Here is a 19,796-nt window from a genome sequence, read left to right as displayed (position 1 = left end):
ATTTAGGTACCACCATTATTGAAGGTTATGATTTCAGGCTGTTGGTGCAGGATTTAGAGGTTTAGAATTGTAGAGTTGGAAGGGACCGCAAGTGGAATGCAGGAATCATTTTGCCCAACATGGGACTCGAACTCACAAGCCTGAGATCAAGAGTCTCCTGCTCTACCAACTAAGCTATCCCACATATGACTACTGTCTCTGTGCTGCCTGCTTCTTCTATGTTACCTTCCTAGTCGTTGCCAAAAGTCCCTGTTCCTTGACATTTTAAATATTGGATGCAAAACAACTCGTAAGAACTGAGCAAATGCAACAAATGTACCTTGGATCCCGAACGCCTTGTGAGTTGTACATTTTGGCTCCCAAACGCCAAGTGAGTGTTCTGGTTTGTGAACGTTCTTTGGAAGCCGAACGTCCGATGCAGCTTCTATGGCTTCTGATTGGCTGCAGAAGTTTCCTGCAGCCAATCAGAAGCCGGTTCTTGGTTTCCGAATGTTTGGAAGTCAAACGGACTTCTGGAACGGATTCTGTTTGACTTCCGATGTACGACTGTACTCAAATTGTGTCCTCTCTTTTTTAAGAATAGAAAATCTGAAGCAAAAGAGAAAACCCTCATATAAGCACTGCGTGTAACTAAAGAATGCATTTATTTTAGCTTTTCTTGCTACATTTCAGAGCACGTTACCCAGCTAATTCCGGAGGCAGGGAGCCTCCTTCATTCCAGAGTGATGCAATACAGAGAGATCCTGGATTCCCTGCCCATGGATGCCTATACACACGGATGCATTCTCCACCCAGAGCTCACCATGGACTCTATGATTCCAAAGTATGCTACAGCCGAGATCCGAAGTAAGTGGCCTTTGAACAAGATAAGTGTGCTGACGTGTTGCATCTGATGATTCATTTGAAATTTTGCAAGATCCCCCTTAGCACCCAGCAGCATAAATTGCTTACGAAATTATAAGCGGGCATATTAAATGGAAGAGATGGAGTAGAGCAGTGTGGTGTAATGGTTAGAGCAGGGTTCAAATCCCCACTCAGCCATGAAGCTCTCTGTGTGACCTTGGGCCAGTCACCACCTCTTAGCCTAACCTACCTTGTTGTGAGGATGAAATGGGAAAGAGGAGAACCACATGCACCACCTTGAGATCCTTGGAAGATAAAGGTGGTATATAAATGTTATGTACTGAAGTTCTCACCCTGGGCCAGCAGAGGGATACTGTAGATAGTTCAGGTCCACATATGCAAATAAGGGATTGAAAGTGACGTTCAGTGATTGGATAGTTACAGAAAATGGTTACTGTTGCGTTCTAGTGGAGCTCTATACAGTGGTACCTCCGTTCCGGAGCCCTGTTCGTATCTAGAAGTAAATGTAACTAGCGACAGCGCGTCTGCACACGCGCGCGTTGCTTTTTGCCGCTTCTGCACATGCACGTGATGTCATTTTGAGAGTCTGCACATGCGCAAGCGGTGAAACCCAGAAGTAATGCGCTCCGTTACTTCCGGGTTGCCGAGGAGCACAACTCAAACATGCTCAACTCGAAGCGTCTTCAACCCGAGGTATGACTGTATAAGCAGGCTGGCTGAACCCTTCAGTTCAATTCTGTTCCAGCTTACAAATAAAGAGCTGCTTTGGAGAAATCGCTGTGTCGTCTGCTATGTCTACCCACTATTTAACAATAAATATAATAAATAATAATAAATAGAGCAGGGGTGGGGAAATGTTTTCAGCCTAGGACCACATTTCCTCTTGAGCAACTGTCCAGTGGCGGCATGTGAGCAGTGAACATCGCCAGCAGTGAGCATCACCATCATGGAAAGCGCACATACACACAGGGAATGCAATTGTTGCATAAAGTACGGTAATCAGCATGTATACATCTGTCATTTCCAACAAAGCACATGTGCAGTTTTCTGCATGCAAGCACTGTGGGTAGTAGGAAATATTAGGCTCTGTACACATTCCCATTTATTCCGGCTCCAGCATGCTCCCACCACTGGTGGTTTTAACATATACATTGCATTAGCCCAACTCATATGTGTCCCATAGTTTCTTAAGAAATACTGCTGTTTGAAGCGTTTCCCCTCAAACCAGCTTCCGTCAAATTTGAAAACGTGAGCCAAGGTTAAGCTGAGGTTCGCGCAGAGACAGCCATTGCACATCGGGTGGCAGTGCATGTGCAGATGACAGCTTCACTGAATAAGAATTTGGCACAGGGGAGCAAACCAGATAATGCACATTGGGTGAAGACATCCCTGCTCCCTCTCTGGCATGCACAACAGCATAAAAATGCGACTTAAAACACAGTGGGTGCAAATGACCTCACTGCGTTTTAAGCTACTAATGTGTTCATAGCCATTGTCTTGTGAAAACTCAACTCAAAGCCTTGAATGGCTTGCAGTATTGTTATTACATCATTTTACCTACATCCTAAGCATTCAGCCATTAAAGATGTTTGTTTATGCATGCCGGTAGCTCTTATAATTAATTAAAGACAATTACAGTTTGAAGAATCCAGATTGCGAATGACCAAAGTAGTAACAGGATAAAATAAATAAATAAATGGAAGGGAGACAAAAGAGCTGAACTGCAAGTTCGCAGGGAGAGTTAAGAATAATAGACTGTCACAGTATGACAGAGAGAACAAAAACTTCCATACACTCAGGAGTAGCACATTTGTGGGTTGCTTTATGCTAATGGCTTGGAAGTTATTTGATAGTTATTCTGACCTGGAAGAGCTAGGAATCTCTGAAAAGTCTCCTCAGAACCCCTTAATTTCCACCAGCTTCTCTGGAAGCAGCAGGTTAGTAAAGCTGGTCTGTGTTTGTGTGTGCAGAGATATGCCCTTTGCTTTCAATTACAGGGCATATTTGCAAAAGTTTTATCCGTGGGGAAAGAGACTTTGAAAGACACCTCTTTTGTCATCATATAAAAGGCATTATGATTTAATGCTGCTGGGATTGTTATTGGTAAATTGTTGGCGCTTCTAAAAAGTAATTTCTAACCCAGTGGATGTTACCGTAGAAAAAGCGTTCAATTGAGCTTGCATGGTAGATGCATGTATGTATATTTGGCTCCATCTGCACTATATATTTATAGCAGTATCATACCATTTTAAGCAGTCCTGGCTTCTCCAAAATAAATATGGAAACTGTAGTTTGTTAAGGGTGCTGAGAGTTGTTAAAAGGTAAAGGACTCCTGACAGTTATGTCCAGTTGTGAACGACTCTGGGGTTGCGGCGCTCATCTCGCTTTACTGGCTGAGGGAGCCGACGTTTGTCCGCAGACACTTTTTCCATGTCATGTGGCCAGCATGACTAAGCCGCTTCTGGCAAAACCAGAGCAGCACACGGAAATGCCATTTACCTTCCTGCCAGAGTGGTACCTATTTATCTACTTGCACTTTGACATGCTTTCGAACTGCTAGGTTGGCAGGAGCTGGGACCGAGCAATGGGAGCTCATCCCATCGCGGGATTTGAACCACCGACCTCCTGATTGGCAAGCCCAAGGCTCAGTGGTTTAGACCACAGCGCTACCCGCATCTTGAGTTGTTAGAATACCCCTATCCCCCCCCATAGAACAGCAATCCCAAGGGAAGACTCTGGGAACCATAGTTCTTTGAGGCGAATAGAAATCTACAAATATCTATACAGTGCAGGTGGTTTGCAATGTGATGTTTGTATGTTGCTTTGGTTTTAATATGTCTCACAAGTCTTGTTTACTGGGGGAAATGGGGGACTAAGTAAAATGCATCTAGTTGTGGTTGCAATAGTTCCCACCAATCTTCGTAACTGTTGCCAAGGGAATAGGACTGTGTGGAAATGGTAATTGGGGCAGTTAGCTCAGTTGGGGCAGTTAGCCTGGTGGCAGAGGAAGAGGGGTAGTTGGTATGGTGGCAGTAGAAGCAGGGTCGAGTAGCTCTCCCCATTTCACCAAGCGCTGGAAAAGGATGTGCTGCCCCTGGGTGGAAGGCCTCTATTTTATTATAAATGATGGAGGGAGTAACCTTTCCCCAGTATGCAATACTCGTACAAGACTGTACAGTCATACCTCGGGTTACAGACACTTCAGCTTGCGTTTTTTCGGGTTATGGACCCACTGAAAACCAAGAGTACCGAAATGAGTTACTTCCGGGTTTTGGCAGTTGTGCATGCGCAGAAGCGCTAAATCATGCTTTGCACACGTGCAGAAGTGCTGAATCGCAACCCGCGCGTGCGCAGACACCTCCCGCACGGATCACGTTCGCAACCCGTGCGTCCACTGTATTCTTTCTTGTACAATAAACCACTACTGCGGTTCTTTTCTGGAATTAAGTCTCTTATGACACCATCAGTGTTCCTGTGAGGAAATGCTCTTGCACTGCTCCTTGGTATTGCAGGGGGCCAGATCCCCCCCCCACCTTGCAGCTGTTCTGCCCCCCACATCCAATTATAGATAGTTCAGTTGGTAGAGCATGACATTCTTAATCTCAGGGCTGTGGGTCTGAGCCCCACGTTGAGCAAAAGATTCCTGTTTGGTCCCTTCCAACTCAACAACTCTATGATTTTATCTCTGTAAAATCAATTGGACTTGGAAGATACTTAACTTTTTGATAGATCATGTCGTATACGAGAGCTGGGCTGAGGGTCTTTGACTGGATTTTGGCCTCTCTGGCATGAAAATTTATGCAGATTAGGTTTCAGAGACAGGACGAATTGGCACCAGACTCTGTACTTGACCTACAAGCATTCATGAAACATTGACAATGCCTAATATAACTCCTCCACAAGGACGTCTCTTTAAATATGCACTTCTGCTCTGGACAGTGACTTTGTCACAATGTCACTGCAGGGTCTTGCACTTTAGTGGCTCCAGATAACTCTGGATCCAACTGCTCAATTTACAGCTGCGTTTTTTAAAAATGTCCTTAAAGTTGGCTTGAGATTTGAAAATGAAACTAGGCTTGCCTTATACTGTACCTAAACCAGATTTCCACGGGAATGCCTTTTGTTACCACTTAGTCACCTGTTCTGGGCCTGGGTACAATTTCCTGTTCCCCACAATAACAGATAGTGCCTCCTGAAGCCCACAAGAATGTGTACCACGATATATTTAAAAGCTGAGGATTCTCAAAACAGACTCCCTCAGCCAAACCTGCCTTCCCGGATTAAGTTCTGTTAGATGCTAAGTACAGTGGTACCTCAGGTTACATACGCTTCAGGTTGCATACACTTCAGGTTACAGACTCCGCTAACCCAGAAATATTACCTCGGGTTAAGAACTTTGCTTCAGGATGAGAACAGAAATCGTGCAGCAGCGGCAGCAGGAGGCCCCATTAGCTAAAGTGGTGCTTCAGGTTAAGAACAGTTTCAGGTTAAGAACAGACCTCCAGAACGAATTAAATTCTTAACCCGAGGTATCACTGTAATTGTGCCAGTACTTTATTGCTTACGTGTCCACAGAACCTTTGAAAGGGAGAAGGAGAGCGGAGACAGAAAACCAGAAAACAATTGGCTCTGCCTCAGGATTCCTTTAGTCCCACTTACGGAAACCCTCTTGGCCAAACCATCAAGTCCAGTGGTCATCACCTGCTACTGATAAACAGAGGTGTACCTAGGGTCCCTTGCACCCTTGGCAAGGAGCTGTATCGGTGACACCATCCCACCCCCTGAAAAAAGGCACTTTACTACAATAGCCACATTAGAAATTACTGAAATTTTAGAATTTTAGAAATTTTACAATAGCCACGTTAGAAATTTTACATGACCCAGGTATTTGAAGCATCCAGAGTGAAGGCAAGGCGAGGAGGAAGGGCAAAATAAATAAATAAATAAATAAATAAATAAATAAAGCACGCCTTTGTGCCGTGGTGCAAGAAGCACAGGAGGCTTCTTCCACATTTAATCTTGCTGCAACAGTGGGGCTGCATGGCCACACACATATACATTATACACAATATAGTCTGATTTTGTGCCAGTGTACTGAAAGAAGCAAAGTTCCCCAGTGTTGAAGCAATGATTCTTCAACATCAACTTCGTTGGACTGGTCATGTTGTGCGGATGCCTGATGATCGTCTTCCAAAGCAACTACTCTATTCTGAACTTAGAAATGGAAAGTGCAATGCTGGTGGTCAACAGAAGAGGTTCAAAGACTTTCTCAAGGCAAATCTAAAGAAATGTAGTATAAACACTGACAACTAGGAAACATTGACCTGCGAGCGCTCCAGTTGGAGAGCAGCCTTTATCAAAGGTGTCATGGGCTTTGAAGACGCTCAAACTCAGGACAAAAGGGAGAAATGTGCAAAGAGGAAGGCATGCTTGGCAAACCCTCACCGTGATCAACTCCTGCCCGGAAACCTATGTCCCCACTGTGGAAAGATATGTGGATCCAGAATTGGCCTCCACGGTCACTTATGGACTCACTGTTAAAACCGTGTTCATGGAAGACAATCTTACTCAGCTACAAGTGATCGTATTATTATTATTATTATTATTATTATTATTATTATTATTTATTACCTATACCTCGTCCATCTGACTGGGTTTTCCCAGCCACTCTGGGCAGCTTCCAACAAAATATTAAAAATACAATAAAACATCAAACATTAAAAACTTCCCAAAACAGGGCTGCCTTCAAGTGTCTTCTAAAAGTCAGATAGTTGTTTATTTCCTTGACATCTGATGGGAGGGCATTCCACAAGGCAGGCGCCACTACCAAGAAGGCCCCTACCCACCAAAGTTGTACCCAGCCCTTATATGCAAATTAGCATCATGGGCCTGTGTGCCAAGTATTTTAATTACTAGCAATACCTCTGCTGGTGTCATGTGATCTTAGCTGCCCTTTCCTCCAGGAAACAGGCAGCTGTAATTTGCATTTGCTTTCATTTTCAGAGGAGCCTTCAAGGGTAGCCCCATGTACAGTGCAATTGCAGTAGTCAACAAGTGTACAGCAATGTCTAGTTCTAGACAAAGGAAAATGCCCAGTGGGCAGTGAGTGAATGTATTGGCAAGCATCTTCTCTCCAGGCTAAAGAGCAGATAAATTAGGCCAATAATGACCAATGTTTATCCTTCTCCTGTCCTGACATTGCACCTCCCTTAAGTAATCAGTTTTAATTATCACAGCATCATTGGCTCAGCAAAACCAAGGAATGGGCTGTAAATCAGCCTCCTAGTTGCCCTTTATTTCTCAACATTGCCAAAGTAATTAAGGACTACAGCAGCCCTGTTACTCTCTCTTTTTCTCCATGGTGAACTTGATTGAATCAGGCCAGAGAACACAGCTTTTCCAATTTAGCCTTGCAGTTTTCACAGATGAGGTCAATGGGCTTTTATAAGACAGACAGAGAGAGAGAGAGAGAGAGAGAGAGAGAGAGAGAGAGAGAGAATGAATGAGAATGATAGCGGCATGTGTAGAAATTTGGTGTAGCTTTGGTGTCAGGAAAAGCTCGAGGCTTTTCCTGACACCCCCTCCCACACCTGCGGGGGCTGGTCTTTAGCCCCCCGCGAGATCGAGGGAATCCCTGGGCGTGCCTGCAACCTTGCCCGCCAATCGGCAGGTGGGGGAGGCGTGGCCTAGCCCATTTTAAAGCCAGGTACGCCCAGGGACCGCCCTCTTTGCCCCGTTCCAACTGCCCAGTTTTCCCATCCCACCCACCCTTTAGGCTTAGCTAGCTCTGGCCTTGCTATAGACTCCGGTTGGTCATCGCAAGGGGCCTGGTAGGAATTTTTCCAACTTGGCGCACTTCCAGCCATTTGGTTTTAGCAAACGTCACAACTTCCTCAGTATTGGCAGTTAGGCATTGGCAGGGGTAATTGTTGTGCAAATGAAGGGGGGAAGGAAACACCATCACCTTCCCCCAATGAAAAAGGGTAGTCCGGTAAAGGACTCTGGGGGGCGTTGCCTTGTCCAAAGTCTAGGGAGGTGAGGGCCTCCGGCACGCCCCCAAGCGGTGACACCCATGGGTTCCTAGTTGGCGTACTTCAACAGGACTCCCACGGCTGGTGAATAACCCTTCCCGGTCTCCATGCCGGGTAGTCGATAGAAGCCAATGCCTAAGGCCAATACCTTCCAGTTCCCGTAATCAATAAAGTTGTGGCCTTTTACGCCCATTAACCTTAAATAATGTGTCCGGTGTTTTCATTTCACATGGGGGAGGGGACTTGCCACGCAACATCTCAACTGAGTTGCTGTTGCATGATAGGAAACCTTGATGATCTGGTCAGTTACTGAATCTGACCAGTGACCGCAGGACCTAAGGAGCTCCACACGGAGGTGACGCTATGCCTGCAAACATCCATTGCCAGGGGGAAGTGAAGCAATCACCTTCACACTATACAAAAGTATGGTATCTCTGGGCTCACAATAAACGCGAAAGCAAATTTTAAACGCACCATTTGTAACTCCTCTGATCTTAAAGGATTATCGAGATATCATAAAAGCTGATGTCTCTGTGCAAGTTAAAATCAATCAGGTGGGTTGCAGTTGATCAATGGGGGGGGGGGGTTATTTCAAGAATCTATAATAGCTGCTGGAGAAAGGAAGATAGCCCCAAGAAACCAAAAGTTGCTCCGATCTAACTCTCATTCATTATGGCAAGAAAACTCCACTTTGGCACAGTAGTGTGAATACAGCTAAATACTGCCCAGGTGTTAATTTTATGCCTACTGTGGTACCTCGGGTTACATACGCTTCAGGTTACATACACTTCAGGTTACAGACTCCGATAATCCAGAAATAGTACCTCGGAGCTAAATGTATAGGAAAAAAGAAAGAAAGTGTTGGAAATGTAAAAAGGCAGATGGGGACTATTTTCATATGTGGTGGACCTGCGATAAGGTAAAAAAAATTTGGGAAGCGATTTATAATGAACTCAAAAAAATATTTAGATATACTTTCCCCAAAAGACCAGAAGCGTGTCTATTAGGCTTAATAGGAACAGAAATTAAAATAGAAGATCAAAATTTGTTCATGTATGCTACAGCTGCCGCGAGGACCCTTCTGGCCCAAAGATGGAAAGTACAAGATATACCAACTATACAGGAGTGGCAGACGAAGTTGACAGAATATGCAGAACTTGCCAAACTGTCAGGGAGGATCCGGGACCAGGGAGATCAAAGATACCAATATAACTGGAGTAAATTTATTGAATATTTAAAGAAGAATTGTAAAGAGGTCAAGACACTAGCAGGATTGACATAATACCTCCAATGTATAATAGTACTAATTTGAGAATGATGTGTGTGATGGAAAGAGGATAAATATACCAGTTGTGGGGAGGGAGGGGGGTCGCGACTCGGCAGAGTCAAAGGAAATGTATGGTGCTATTACAATTTGTTGGAAAAGAATATGTAAGGAAAACAATAAAAATTCACTTGGCAGAAATAGTACCTCGGGTTAAGAACTTTGCTTCAGGATGAGAACAGAAATTGTGCAGCAGAAGCATAGCGGCAGCAAGAGGCCCCATTAACTAAAGTGGTGCTTCAGGTTAAGAACAGTTTCAGGCTAAGAACAGACCTCCAAAATGAATTAAGTTATTCACCCGAGGTACCACTGTATTTGTGTTCCCTTAACCCATTCTGAAAGTATTGTGTATACCGGGGGTGGGGAACCATTTCCAGGGAGCAGGCCAGATGTTTAGGATACCCAAACCCAGCGGTGCCAGGTATAGGGGGTGGATGGGGCTTCAGCTCTCCCAGTATTGAGGGAGCAGCCACCCCCCATCACCACCAGGCACCCTCCACACACCCCAGCCCCAGCCTCCGCCTGGCACAGGAGGCCTGGCACAGGAGAGCTTTGATTCGCTCATTCCAGCTGCAGCCCAGGAGCAAGGCAGGGGCTGGGTCAAGCAAACGTGGAGATCGCCCTCTGCACACCAGGCAGCATGACATGACGTGTTACACATGACCACGCCCTCTCAATGTAGGGGGGGGGGCAAGTGAGTGCCCCTGCCCAAACCTCCCAGGCCATTTTGACAGGAGGCACTTCACCCACAGCAAAGCAAGAATGCAAACTGGATTTTCTAGACTGCCCTCTCATTTGCCTTGTCCATATCAAACATAAATTGCAGCACCTCTGCCCTGTGAATATCCACATCTAGCCAAGCAAATGAATGCTCAGCCAGGACTGCAGTGGGTGGTGTCAAATAACTATACCACATCAGTATGCTGATGACACCCAACTCTATCTGTTGATGGATGGCCATCCTGACTCGGCCCCAGATACACTGACCAGATGTCTGGAAGCTGTGGCTGGATGGTTACGTGGGAGCCGGTTGAAGTTAAATCCTTCGAAGACAGAGGTCCTCTGGCTGGGACGGAGCGATATGGGATTGAGGGGGCAACTCCCGTCTCTTGCGGGGGTGCAATTAGTGCCAGCATCATCCGTGAAGAGCTTGGGTGTAATCTTCGATACCTCCCTCTCTATGGAGGCGCAGATTACAGCTATAACAAAGGCGGCATTTTTTCATCTCCGCCAGGCTAAGCAGTTGGCTCCTTATCTCTCTCGCCCTGACCTAGCCACTGTGATCCATGCGACGGTCACCTCCAGACTGGATTATTGTAACTCGCTCTACGTGGGGCTGCCCTTGAGACTGACCCAGAAACTCCAGCGGGTGCAGAATGCCGCGGCGAGACTCCTTACGGGGTCTTCGCTGTGAGATCATATCCATCCGGTGCTGTACCAGCTGCACTGGCTCCCGGTGGAGTACAGGATCAGGTTTAAGGTGCTGGTTTTAACCTTTAAAGCCCAAACGGCCTAGGACCCTCGTACCTACGGGACCGCCTCTCCTGGTATGTCCCACAGAGAAATTTACGGTCTGCAAATAAAAACACCCTAAAGATCCCAGGCCTCAGAGAGGTTAGGCTGGCCTCAACTAGAGCCAGGGCCTTCTCGGCCGCGGCTCCAATCTGGTGGAACGCTCTGTCACAAGAGACTAGAGCCCTGCAGGACCTGGCATCCTTCCGCAGGGCCTGCAAGACAGAGCTGTTCCACCAGGCCTTTTGTCAGGGCGCAGCCTGACCCCCTCCTCTGGCAATCTGCACAAAAATTTGCTTGATGGTTGCCATTAATTTGATTTTAATTTGATTTAATTAATTTTATAATGAATGTTTTAGAATGTTGAACTATTTTTATTGTTGTTAGCCGCCCTGAGCCCGGCTTCGGCTGGGGAGGGCGGGATATAAATAAAATTTATTATTATTATTATTATTATTATTATTCCCAGTTCAGAATTAGAGTGGAAGGTAATGAATTGTTTTAATCAGAGGTCCTTCAATGTGTATCTTATTTTGTCATCTTTGATAATAGGTCTTTTGCAAAAAGATTTCCCTGTAGCTTCAGGGCCAACCTTATCATGCTGTCTCTTAAAGTTCTGCTGAATTTCCGCAGTGCCAGACTGGATCAGAACTGAGGTACATTTTGTGCTGTCTCCTCCTGGCAAAGCAGTGCACCCACTCTAGACAGATATGGACATAAACCCCTGACATGAAAGTTTAATCTTAATTCCTATCCATATTCCATAGCATAACCAGTCTCCCCAGAGCTCCCCATCAGCATTTTAGCGCACATTTAGCAGCCAGATACACACGTGTTTCGATGAAATTTTGACAAGTCTGTACAGTTTTGCAAGCAATTCCCCTTTTGTAACATATTTTTGGAGGACGTGGGTGGCGCTGTGGGTTAAACCACAGAGCCTAGGGCTTGATGATCAGAAGGTTGGCGGTTCGAATCCCTGCGACGGGGAAAGCTCCCGTTGCTCAGTCCCTGCTCCTGCCCACCTAGCAGTTCAAAAGCACACCAAAGTGCAAGTAGATAAATAGGTACCGCTCCAGCGGGAAGGTAAACGGCGTTTCCGTGCACTGCTCTGGTTTGCTTAGTCATGCTGGCCACATGACCCGGAAGCTGTACGCCAGCTCCCTCGGCCAATAAAGCGAGATGAGTGCCGCAACCCCAGAGTCGATCACGACTGGACCTAATGGTCAGGGGTCCCTTTACCTTTACCTTTAACATATTTTTGCATGTTATTTTTATAATATTACATGCATTTTCATGCACACTTTCCATTAATACATGCATTTTTGTACACATATGGTCAGGTATCTGCATCAAGAAATTTGGGGAAGTGTGAATTTTGAAAGGATAGCTGATTTTCAGTTGAAATATTGATTTGGATTAGGTAGATTTGCATTAAAATGCACCCCGAACAAACTTTCTCCTACATTGCTACTCCCAAGTAACATTTAGTGAGTTCCTACACTGCATCATGGGGTCCAGCTTCTTGCATAACCATAACCAACTACATGGGGAATTAGACAATAAGATTCCTTCATGTCCTTGTTCAAGTAGCCAGCCAAACAGAATGGAGAGGTGCTTAAGTGAGACACTTGGTAGCTGGAGTGGAGAAAGAAGATTAATAAGGAACATAGGGAAAGATAAAGAGAAGGCCAGAGTAATGTGCTGGGAAATGAACATAAATTTCTGGATTCTTAGCTGAACCAACCGAGCATGAAGCATATGTCTCTCCCTCCTCTTCTGACTTGGAATGGCATCCTGCCAGGGTGGGTATCATTAAGCCAAGGCTGCAAGGTGCCATAGTTTCATTTAGCTGCTGCAAATGACAGTTTAAAATGGTGCCCTATGCTGGCACAAACACATTGGCTAACCTGCAGCCCGCAAATGCTTTGCTGAGTCTGGGATAAGGTTACAGTAAGCAGAGACATCACCTTGCCGACAAAGGTCCGTATAGTTCAAACTATGATTTTCCCAGTAGGGAGGTATGGAAGTGAGAGCTGGACCATAAAGAAGGCTGATCGCCAAAGAGTTGATGCTTTTGAATTATGGTGCTGGAGGAGACTCTTGAGAGTCCCATGGACTACAAGAAGATCAAACTTATCCATTCTGAAGGAAATCAGCCCTGAGTGCTCACTGGAAGGACAGATCCTGAAGCCGAGGCTCCAATACTTTGGCCACCTCATGAGAAGAGAAGACTCCCTGGAAAAGACCCTGATGTTGGGAAAGATGGAGGGCACAAGGAGAAGGGGACAACAGAGGACGAGATGGTTGGACAGTGTTCTCGAAGCTACCAGCATGAGTTTGACCAAAGTGTGGGAGGCAGTGGAAGACAGGAGTGCCTGGCGTGCTCTGGTCCAGGGGGTCACGAAGAGTCGGACACGACTAAACGACTAAACAACAACAACAAAAAAGCAATGAGGGCTTCTGTAAAACAGTAGCAGCTATTAATATATTCATTCACAATGGAAAAATAAAGACTTTGGAAAGAAGAGGGTAGGTCTCAATATATTTTTTTTTAAAAAAATCATATGCAAAGGACTTTTCTAAGGTGATGAGTAAATCTTCCAACCATAGCCTAGTCATAGTGCACTAGCCCTCCCAGTCCTGAATGTGAGACCCAGTCACAAGGATTTAGGCTGAGGCAAGGCGCTATACTGGTGTTTGCTGCTTATACAGTGGTACCTTGGGTTACATACGCTTCAGTTTACATACGCTTCAGGTTACAGACTCCGCTAACCCAGAAATATTACCTCGGGTTAAGAACTTTGCTTCAGGATGAGAACAGAAATCGTGCTCCGGCGGCGCAGCAGCAGCAGGAGGCCCCATTAGCTAAAGTGGTGCTTCAGGTTAAGAACAGTTTCAGGTTAAGTACAGACCTCTGGAACGAAATAAGTACTTAACCCGAGGTACCACTGTAAATATCAAACAAAAAAAAATCAGGGCACATCTGTGCTTTTGCACTTATTAGAGGTAGAGTTACCAGGTCCCAACCTGCAGATTCTTTCTGTAACTTTTAAGTTTTTCATCTGAATGGTATTGTGGAATAAATTTGATTCTGTCTGCATTTAAAGGCAAATCTACCAGATTTGCACTTTCCAAAACAATACACGAACCCTGCTCTTCAAGGCTGGCCAAGTTACTTTGGGAACCTGCTGGGGCAGAAAATCCCACAAGCACTTCTCCCACCCCTTGACAGTGGAAATACTGCAAGAAATCAAATATATTTATATCCCATCTTGTTCCCATCAAGGAACCCACTGCCCAGACCCAGATCTGTTTAGCTTTAGAAAGGTAGTAGCCCCATGTGCCTTCAGACCGTATTGTGGTCTGGAGACCATAATTAAAGTCAGAAAGGCAGATTCTTAGAAGGGTGAGACATTATTAGACACTTAACATTTTTGTTAAAGATAGCCATGTGTCTTAGAGCAGAGGTTCCCAAACTGTGGTCTGCAGACTACATGAGTTTCACGCAGGTAGGCGGCAGTGTGTTTGTGAAGAATGCTTACAATATGAATTCTGTAGAAATCAAATTGTAACACAATAAAATGCATGCAGTTCCATATAAGAAATAAAAGAAGCAAAAAAAGACACAATTTGAAGATTATTTGGCACGGCATATTACAATTGCTGCAACAGGCAGAAACAAAATCATTAAGTGGTCTACCGAGACCCTCAGCAATTTTCATGCCGTGGGGAAGGGGACTTTTGGAAATCATGGGTCTAGGGAAGATTGGTCACGAATTAGCCGCCCTGAGCCTGGTCTTGGCTGGGGAGGGCGGGGTATAAATAAAATTATTATTATTATTATTATTATTATTATTTAACCCCAATCCGTTCTCTCCTACTTCCACAGGACATTTAGTTAATGCCAGCTCAGACCTGATGAAATTAGACCATGAAGAGGAGCCACAGCTATCAGAGCCATACCTTTCCAAACAGAAGAAGCTCATGGTGAGATGCTCATAGCAGCACACACACAACATTTAATCTGTTTCAATCTGTTTTTAGTTTATCATTGTTTTTTAATTGTTTTTTAGTGTTTTAAATAACTGTTTTTAATGATACTTTTATTGTTTTCATAAACTTCTATGAGGCGTGTTGGGGTTTTTTAAACAATAAAGTGGAATGCGGATTTGCATGGCTATTGGTACTGAAGACGACAGACGTTCAACTGAATCCAGTTGTGCTGGAGTTGAGTGTTTTCTAGCAAACTAAAGTTTCGCAAATGGGGTTGTCAGTTCAGATCCGTTACCAGTGCTGCTGCTTGCCATTTTGCCTGACATCGCTGCCCTAACAGGGTGACCAGATTCAAAAGAGGACAAGGTTCCTGCACTTTAACAGCTGTACAGAAGAGGGGATTTCTGATGTACGTAAGAAGGAATTTTAGAGTTGGAAGGAAGGGAACTTGGAGGTCTGGTCCAGCTACCTTCTCAATGCAGGATCTACAACACAGGATGCAGCTAGAGCATCCCTGACAGGTGCTTGACCAGCTTTTACTTAAATACTTCCAGTGAAGGCAGTTTGCTCCACTGTTGAACAGTTTTTACCATTAGGAAGTTCCTTCTAAGGTTGGGCTGAAATCTGTTTCCCTGCAATTCCCACCCACTGGTTCTAGTTCTGCTTTCTGGAGCAACAGCAAACAAGTCTGCTCCATCTTTGGCAGCCCTTCAGAGATTTGAAGACAGCTCTCCTGCCCTAATACTCCCAGCTCATACAACCATTCCTCATAGGACTTCCATTTCCAGACCCTTCACCATCCCAGGTGTCTTCCTCTGGACATGCTCCAGCTTGCCAATATCCTCTTTAACATGTGGTACCCATAACTGGGTCCAGTACTCTAGACAGCACTTGACCAGCACATAATAAAGAGGAGTTATTGCTTCTCATGACCTAGACACAATGCCTCTGTTAGTGCAGTCCTGGCACAGGTTGTAAGGTGCTTTTATGAACACATCCCTGAATATTTGGACTTCCGAGCACCTCTTCTCACAGCAGATTTGTCAGATGGTGGTGTGGTTGCTCGAGAGCAAACAAGCAAGACCTGTCTTTTCCAGGCTTTATTCTTAGTGCAAAACTATTTACAGTGAAGAGCGTCGCAAGTTCATGTCTGGCTCAGTCGCTAGCAGAATCTGGGAGTGGTCAGTCCTTGTAGCTTCCCCAGCATAAGTCGCTTGACCCCCAACCTTCTCCTCCCCTCCCTGCGCTGAAACCTAATGCGCAGAGTGGGCGCTGGCAAAGGGGTACTTCCCTCCTCTCTGGCTTGCTCAGGGTCGGTGTTGAGGCTCTCCCTAGCATCCCCTGGTCCCACCACCTCCTCCCCACTGGAGGTGGGGCTTTCTTCCTTGCCAGAGGAGGAACTGCTTCGCAGGATTTTCGGAGGTTCCCTGTAGCACAACTGCCCTTCCACCTCTTGCGTCTGAGCTGATGGCAGTTCCCTGACAAGATTGATCAAAACAACGATGAGACCTTTCAAAATCATTTGTTTGTAAAATATCCACTACGTTCAAATTGTGTGAAAACACATTCTTCTTGTTCAATTTCGATGTAAACATTTACTGTTTATATCTAGGCCAAGATCCTGGAACATGACAATGTGAACTACTTGAAGAAAATCCTGGGTGATCTGGGAATGGTGCTAGATCAGATTGAAGCTGAGCTGGAGAAAAGAAAAATTGAATACCAAGGTAGGCATCATGCTGTTGCGAACATTATTTTCTAAGTCTGCTGCGAGAGACTGTTGGAGAGCAAACCTTATTTGGCAGGTAAAGCTAGAGCAGATTTTGTTAGATGAGATATAATCCATTATCAGAAGGATGTTATATTTTGCTGTCAACTATTAATGATTATTAGTAGCAGTAGTATCATTATCTGCTGTGATGTTATCATCACTAAGTCCAGCTGGCCATAGCAGACAACTGGACAAAAGGACTCACGGAACAAAGAAACAGGAAGTGCAGTGACTGCATCTAAAGAAAGACTGAAGGTAGCGGCTGGGAACCTCAGACCCTGTGGCTAAATGCCACGCTTGGAGTTCTCCAAGCTGCACCCTCTCTCCCTAGGTCATTCCCCTCACCACCTTGCTTTGTGCCCTCCTTTAGTACTTTTGCCTGGTTGGAAAATATAATTGAACCATGGCTTTTGCTTGCCTGGATGGAGGAGGTGTGTGTGTGGTGCCCTGTGCGAGGCCAAAATTCGGCTCCCCCCCCCCACCGCCTCTCACCTTCCATTCAGTTCAATTCAATTCACTACATCATAGTTCAACACCTTGCAGCACCCCCTAGGCTTGGCACCCCTTATGGGGGAACCAGTCATGTTGCCCTAAATCCCACTCTGACATAGACATCTCAAGGACAATATAGTTGCATTAAGTTAGCGCTGCTTCCCTCCGCCCCATCAAAACCATTTGAAGCCTCTTCCTCAGTTCAGGTCCACATTTCCTTCGATCAAGACCAGCAGGCATTCGTTTTGTTTGCATCCAGCTGTGAGTCAGGTTTGATTGTGTATTCGTGCCAAGAAAAATACATTAGGAACAAGAGAGAGAGGGAGAGAGAGAGCGCAATGAGTATGCTTTGAAAATCTCCTGTTGAGAATAGCTCAGAAGGGTTCCATGTTCTGTCAGGGGTCCTCCTGCTTTTCCCAGATGAACCTTGACTGTTGCACTGACTGCAGCAACTCTTTAACACATTGACATATCATACTTCAAAGAGGGCACCTATAATACTTAGTTAGGGCTGCCAGACGTCCAGATTTCCCCGGACATTACTGGGATTTGAAAGGCGGAATTGATGTCCCGGGGGGGATTTCCAAAGAGCAGCGTTTTTGGGGTGTCTTGGTTTTTACTTTTTGAAATATGGCAACCCTAACATAGTGAACCAGCTAAAGACTCAAGCCCAGAGATGGAAGGCACACCGTGAGAGTTTCCTGTAGAAATGTACACTTCTGTTAATGTGCTAAGTAAGTACAGGGATAAGTTTGATTCAATTCACATTTAAATGCAAAACTACCTTATTTGCACTTTACTAAAGCATATATGAACTGAAACACAACTGCCCTTCAGAATTTTCGCAGTTCACCAAATATTGCAGTGTAGTTCCCCACCCATGTAACGTGTACAAAAAGGCATATACTAGGGTAAAAATTGCATAAAAATGCCTATGTTGGTGAAAACTACAAAAATGCATCATATTGTTTTTATTCATTTTATTTCATAAAATTCATGAAATTGATTGTAAAAAAAACCCAAAACTTAAAGTCATATTAGGCAAAATCGCTTTGCGAAAAAAGTGCATATTTCCCAAAAATTCTTTGCAAAAATTGTATATTAGGATAAGTTTGCTGAAGAATTTTCATGAAGCCTTAAGAAAAATACTTTGCAAACTGATATGGAAATATGGAGAACTGTACTTAACACTGGAAAAAATGAGAAGCCAGAATTGACAGTGTTAAAAAACTAATAAAAATTTATATATATATATTACACACACACACATGTAAAAGTATGTTTAATTACTGTTGAAAATGATATGTTAAAAATTAATAAAAATTTATATATATATAAAAAAGAGAAGCCAGAATTGACAGATCTACCCATCCCAAGTGCTAAGCTAATGCCAGCTGTGCCTGCCATACTGCTGAATCCACACCCAGTTAGTCATACTTTAGTTGCAACAAAATCAGTTTGAAATGCTAGTTGTGACTAACTTGTTCTGTTGATTTGATCTGGATAAAAAAAACCTTGATCTGGATAAAAAAACAGTGATATATACTCAGGCAGGAGTTTATACTATGTTTTGCAACATGAACGCTCTATGGGTGGTTATTTCCTTAGTGGTTCTTCTAATTTAGTCATAATGTTAGGGAGCCTGCACGTATCATTTCCAAAATTCATAGTACTAGAGGGGCAGGAAGAAACAGATACTTCTTGTTGAAGGGTTGTTGTTGTTTTTTAATCAATCAATCTAACTTTCTGCTTTCTGCCCACTGCCACTGTTCACTTCAGGTCCAAAGCTTGCAGGGTTCCATATGACATCAAAGCACTGGTGGCTGTGATCCTACAGTATGTCATGTCACCTGAGCCAATTGAAGCCAAAGATGTGCTGACACCATAGTGCAGCATTGATTAAGGTTTCCATATTCTGGGGATCAAGAGCCAGACACCCCACCCCTACCATCAGGGCACTTCCCTCACCATCCCGCATCTCCATCGCTCACCCCCTCCCTGCTGCTAACCCCTTCCTTGCCTGCCTGTTCCCCCTTTCTTCCCTTCCCTCTTACCTTTGCTGTCTTCAGCCTCCTTCTCATGATGGGAGGCTGAGCGGCCCTGGGAAGGTCATACAAGGCCAGGTGACCGGCAGGAACAACACCAGGCCTAGCACGACCCCCAGCAAGCTGCTCCAGGCCACCCGATGTCTGCTTCCTGTTCTGGGGCCCCACAAAAAAAACCACAACAACACGAAAACAGAAACAGAAAACCCCCAAACCTGGACACTTAATGCAAAAATCTGCCCAGATGAGGGTGCTGGCCCCCCAAAACTGGATGTGTCTGGGAAATTCCAGAAGTATGACAACCCTGGCATTGATTCTCTGATGTCATAGACAGCTGTGTAAATTTAGGGCCTGACAACTGACTCACTTGCAATAGGAAACAGAGGCATATTTGGAGAATCAAAGGCATCAAAAGAGGCAGAACAAACAGAAAAGAGGAAAGAAGAGGAAGAACAAAGCACTGGGTTCAAGAGGACTATTGGGGGAGGGATTCATATGAATACGGCAGGTGACTTCAGATCGAGAAAAAACAGCACCCAAAGCCAAGTGGAAACAAAAGTTCTGAAATAAAAATTATCTCTGCCAGCTCCCTTCACACTCCTAGAATCTTACAGTTTATGGCGTGTTTGTTGTTTCCTAACACAATGCACCCACTGAGCTTGCAGTTTGAGGTTGAAAATCAGCACAATTTTTCTGTTGAAAACCCCACCCACCCCCTGCTGCTTTTGCTCCCGCTGGGGAAAAGATGTGGGTAGTTTTGACCT

General features: G+C 44.8%; 1 protein-coding gene across 1 annotated transcript in view; it reads left to right on the top strand.

Annotated features, from left to right (window-relative positions):
- GDAP1L1 (ganglioside induced differentiation associated protein 1 like 1) overlaps positions 1 to 19,796 on the top strand; it is a 51,433-nt gene that overhangs the window by 27,240 nt on the left and 4,397 nt on the right. The window contains exons 3-5 of the mRNA XM_082226359.1: positions 673 to 846; positions 14,621 to 14,718; positions 16,337 to 16,451. Of these exons, the coding sequence (XP_082082485.1) occupies positions 673 to 846; positions 14,621 to 14,718; positions 16,337 to 16,451 (387 nt within the window). The remainder of the gene's footprint in view (positions 1 to 672; positions 847 to 14,620; positions 14,719 to 16,336; positions 16,452 to 19,796) is intronic.

Source organism: Podarcis vaucheri (genome assembly GCF_965113315.1).
Source record: "Podarcis vaucheri genome assembly, chromosome: 6".
Lineage (NCBI taxonomy): Eukaryota > Metazoa > Chordata > Lepidosauria > Squamata > Lacertidae > Podarcis > Podarcis vaucheri.
The sequence above is the reverse complement of the archived record's forward strand: the minus strand, read 5'-3'. Positions and strand labels throughout refer to the sequence as shown.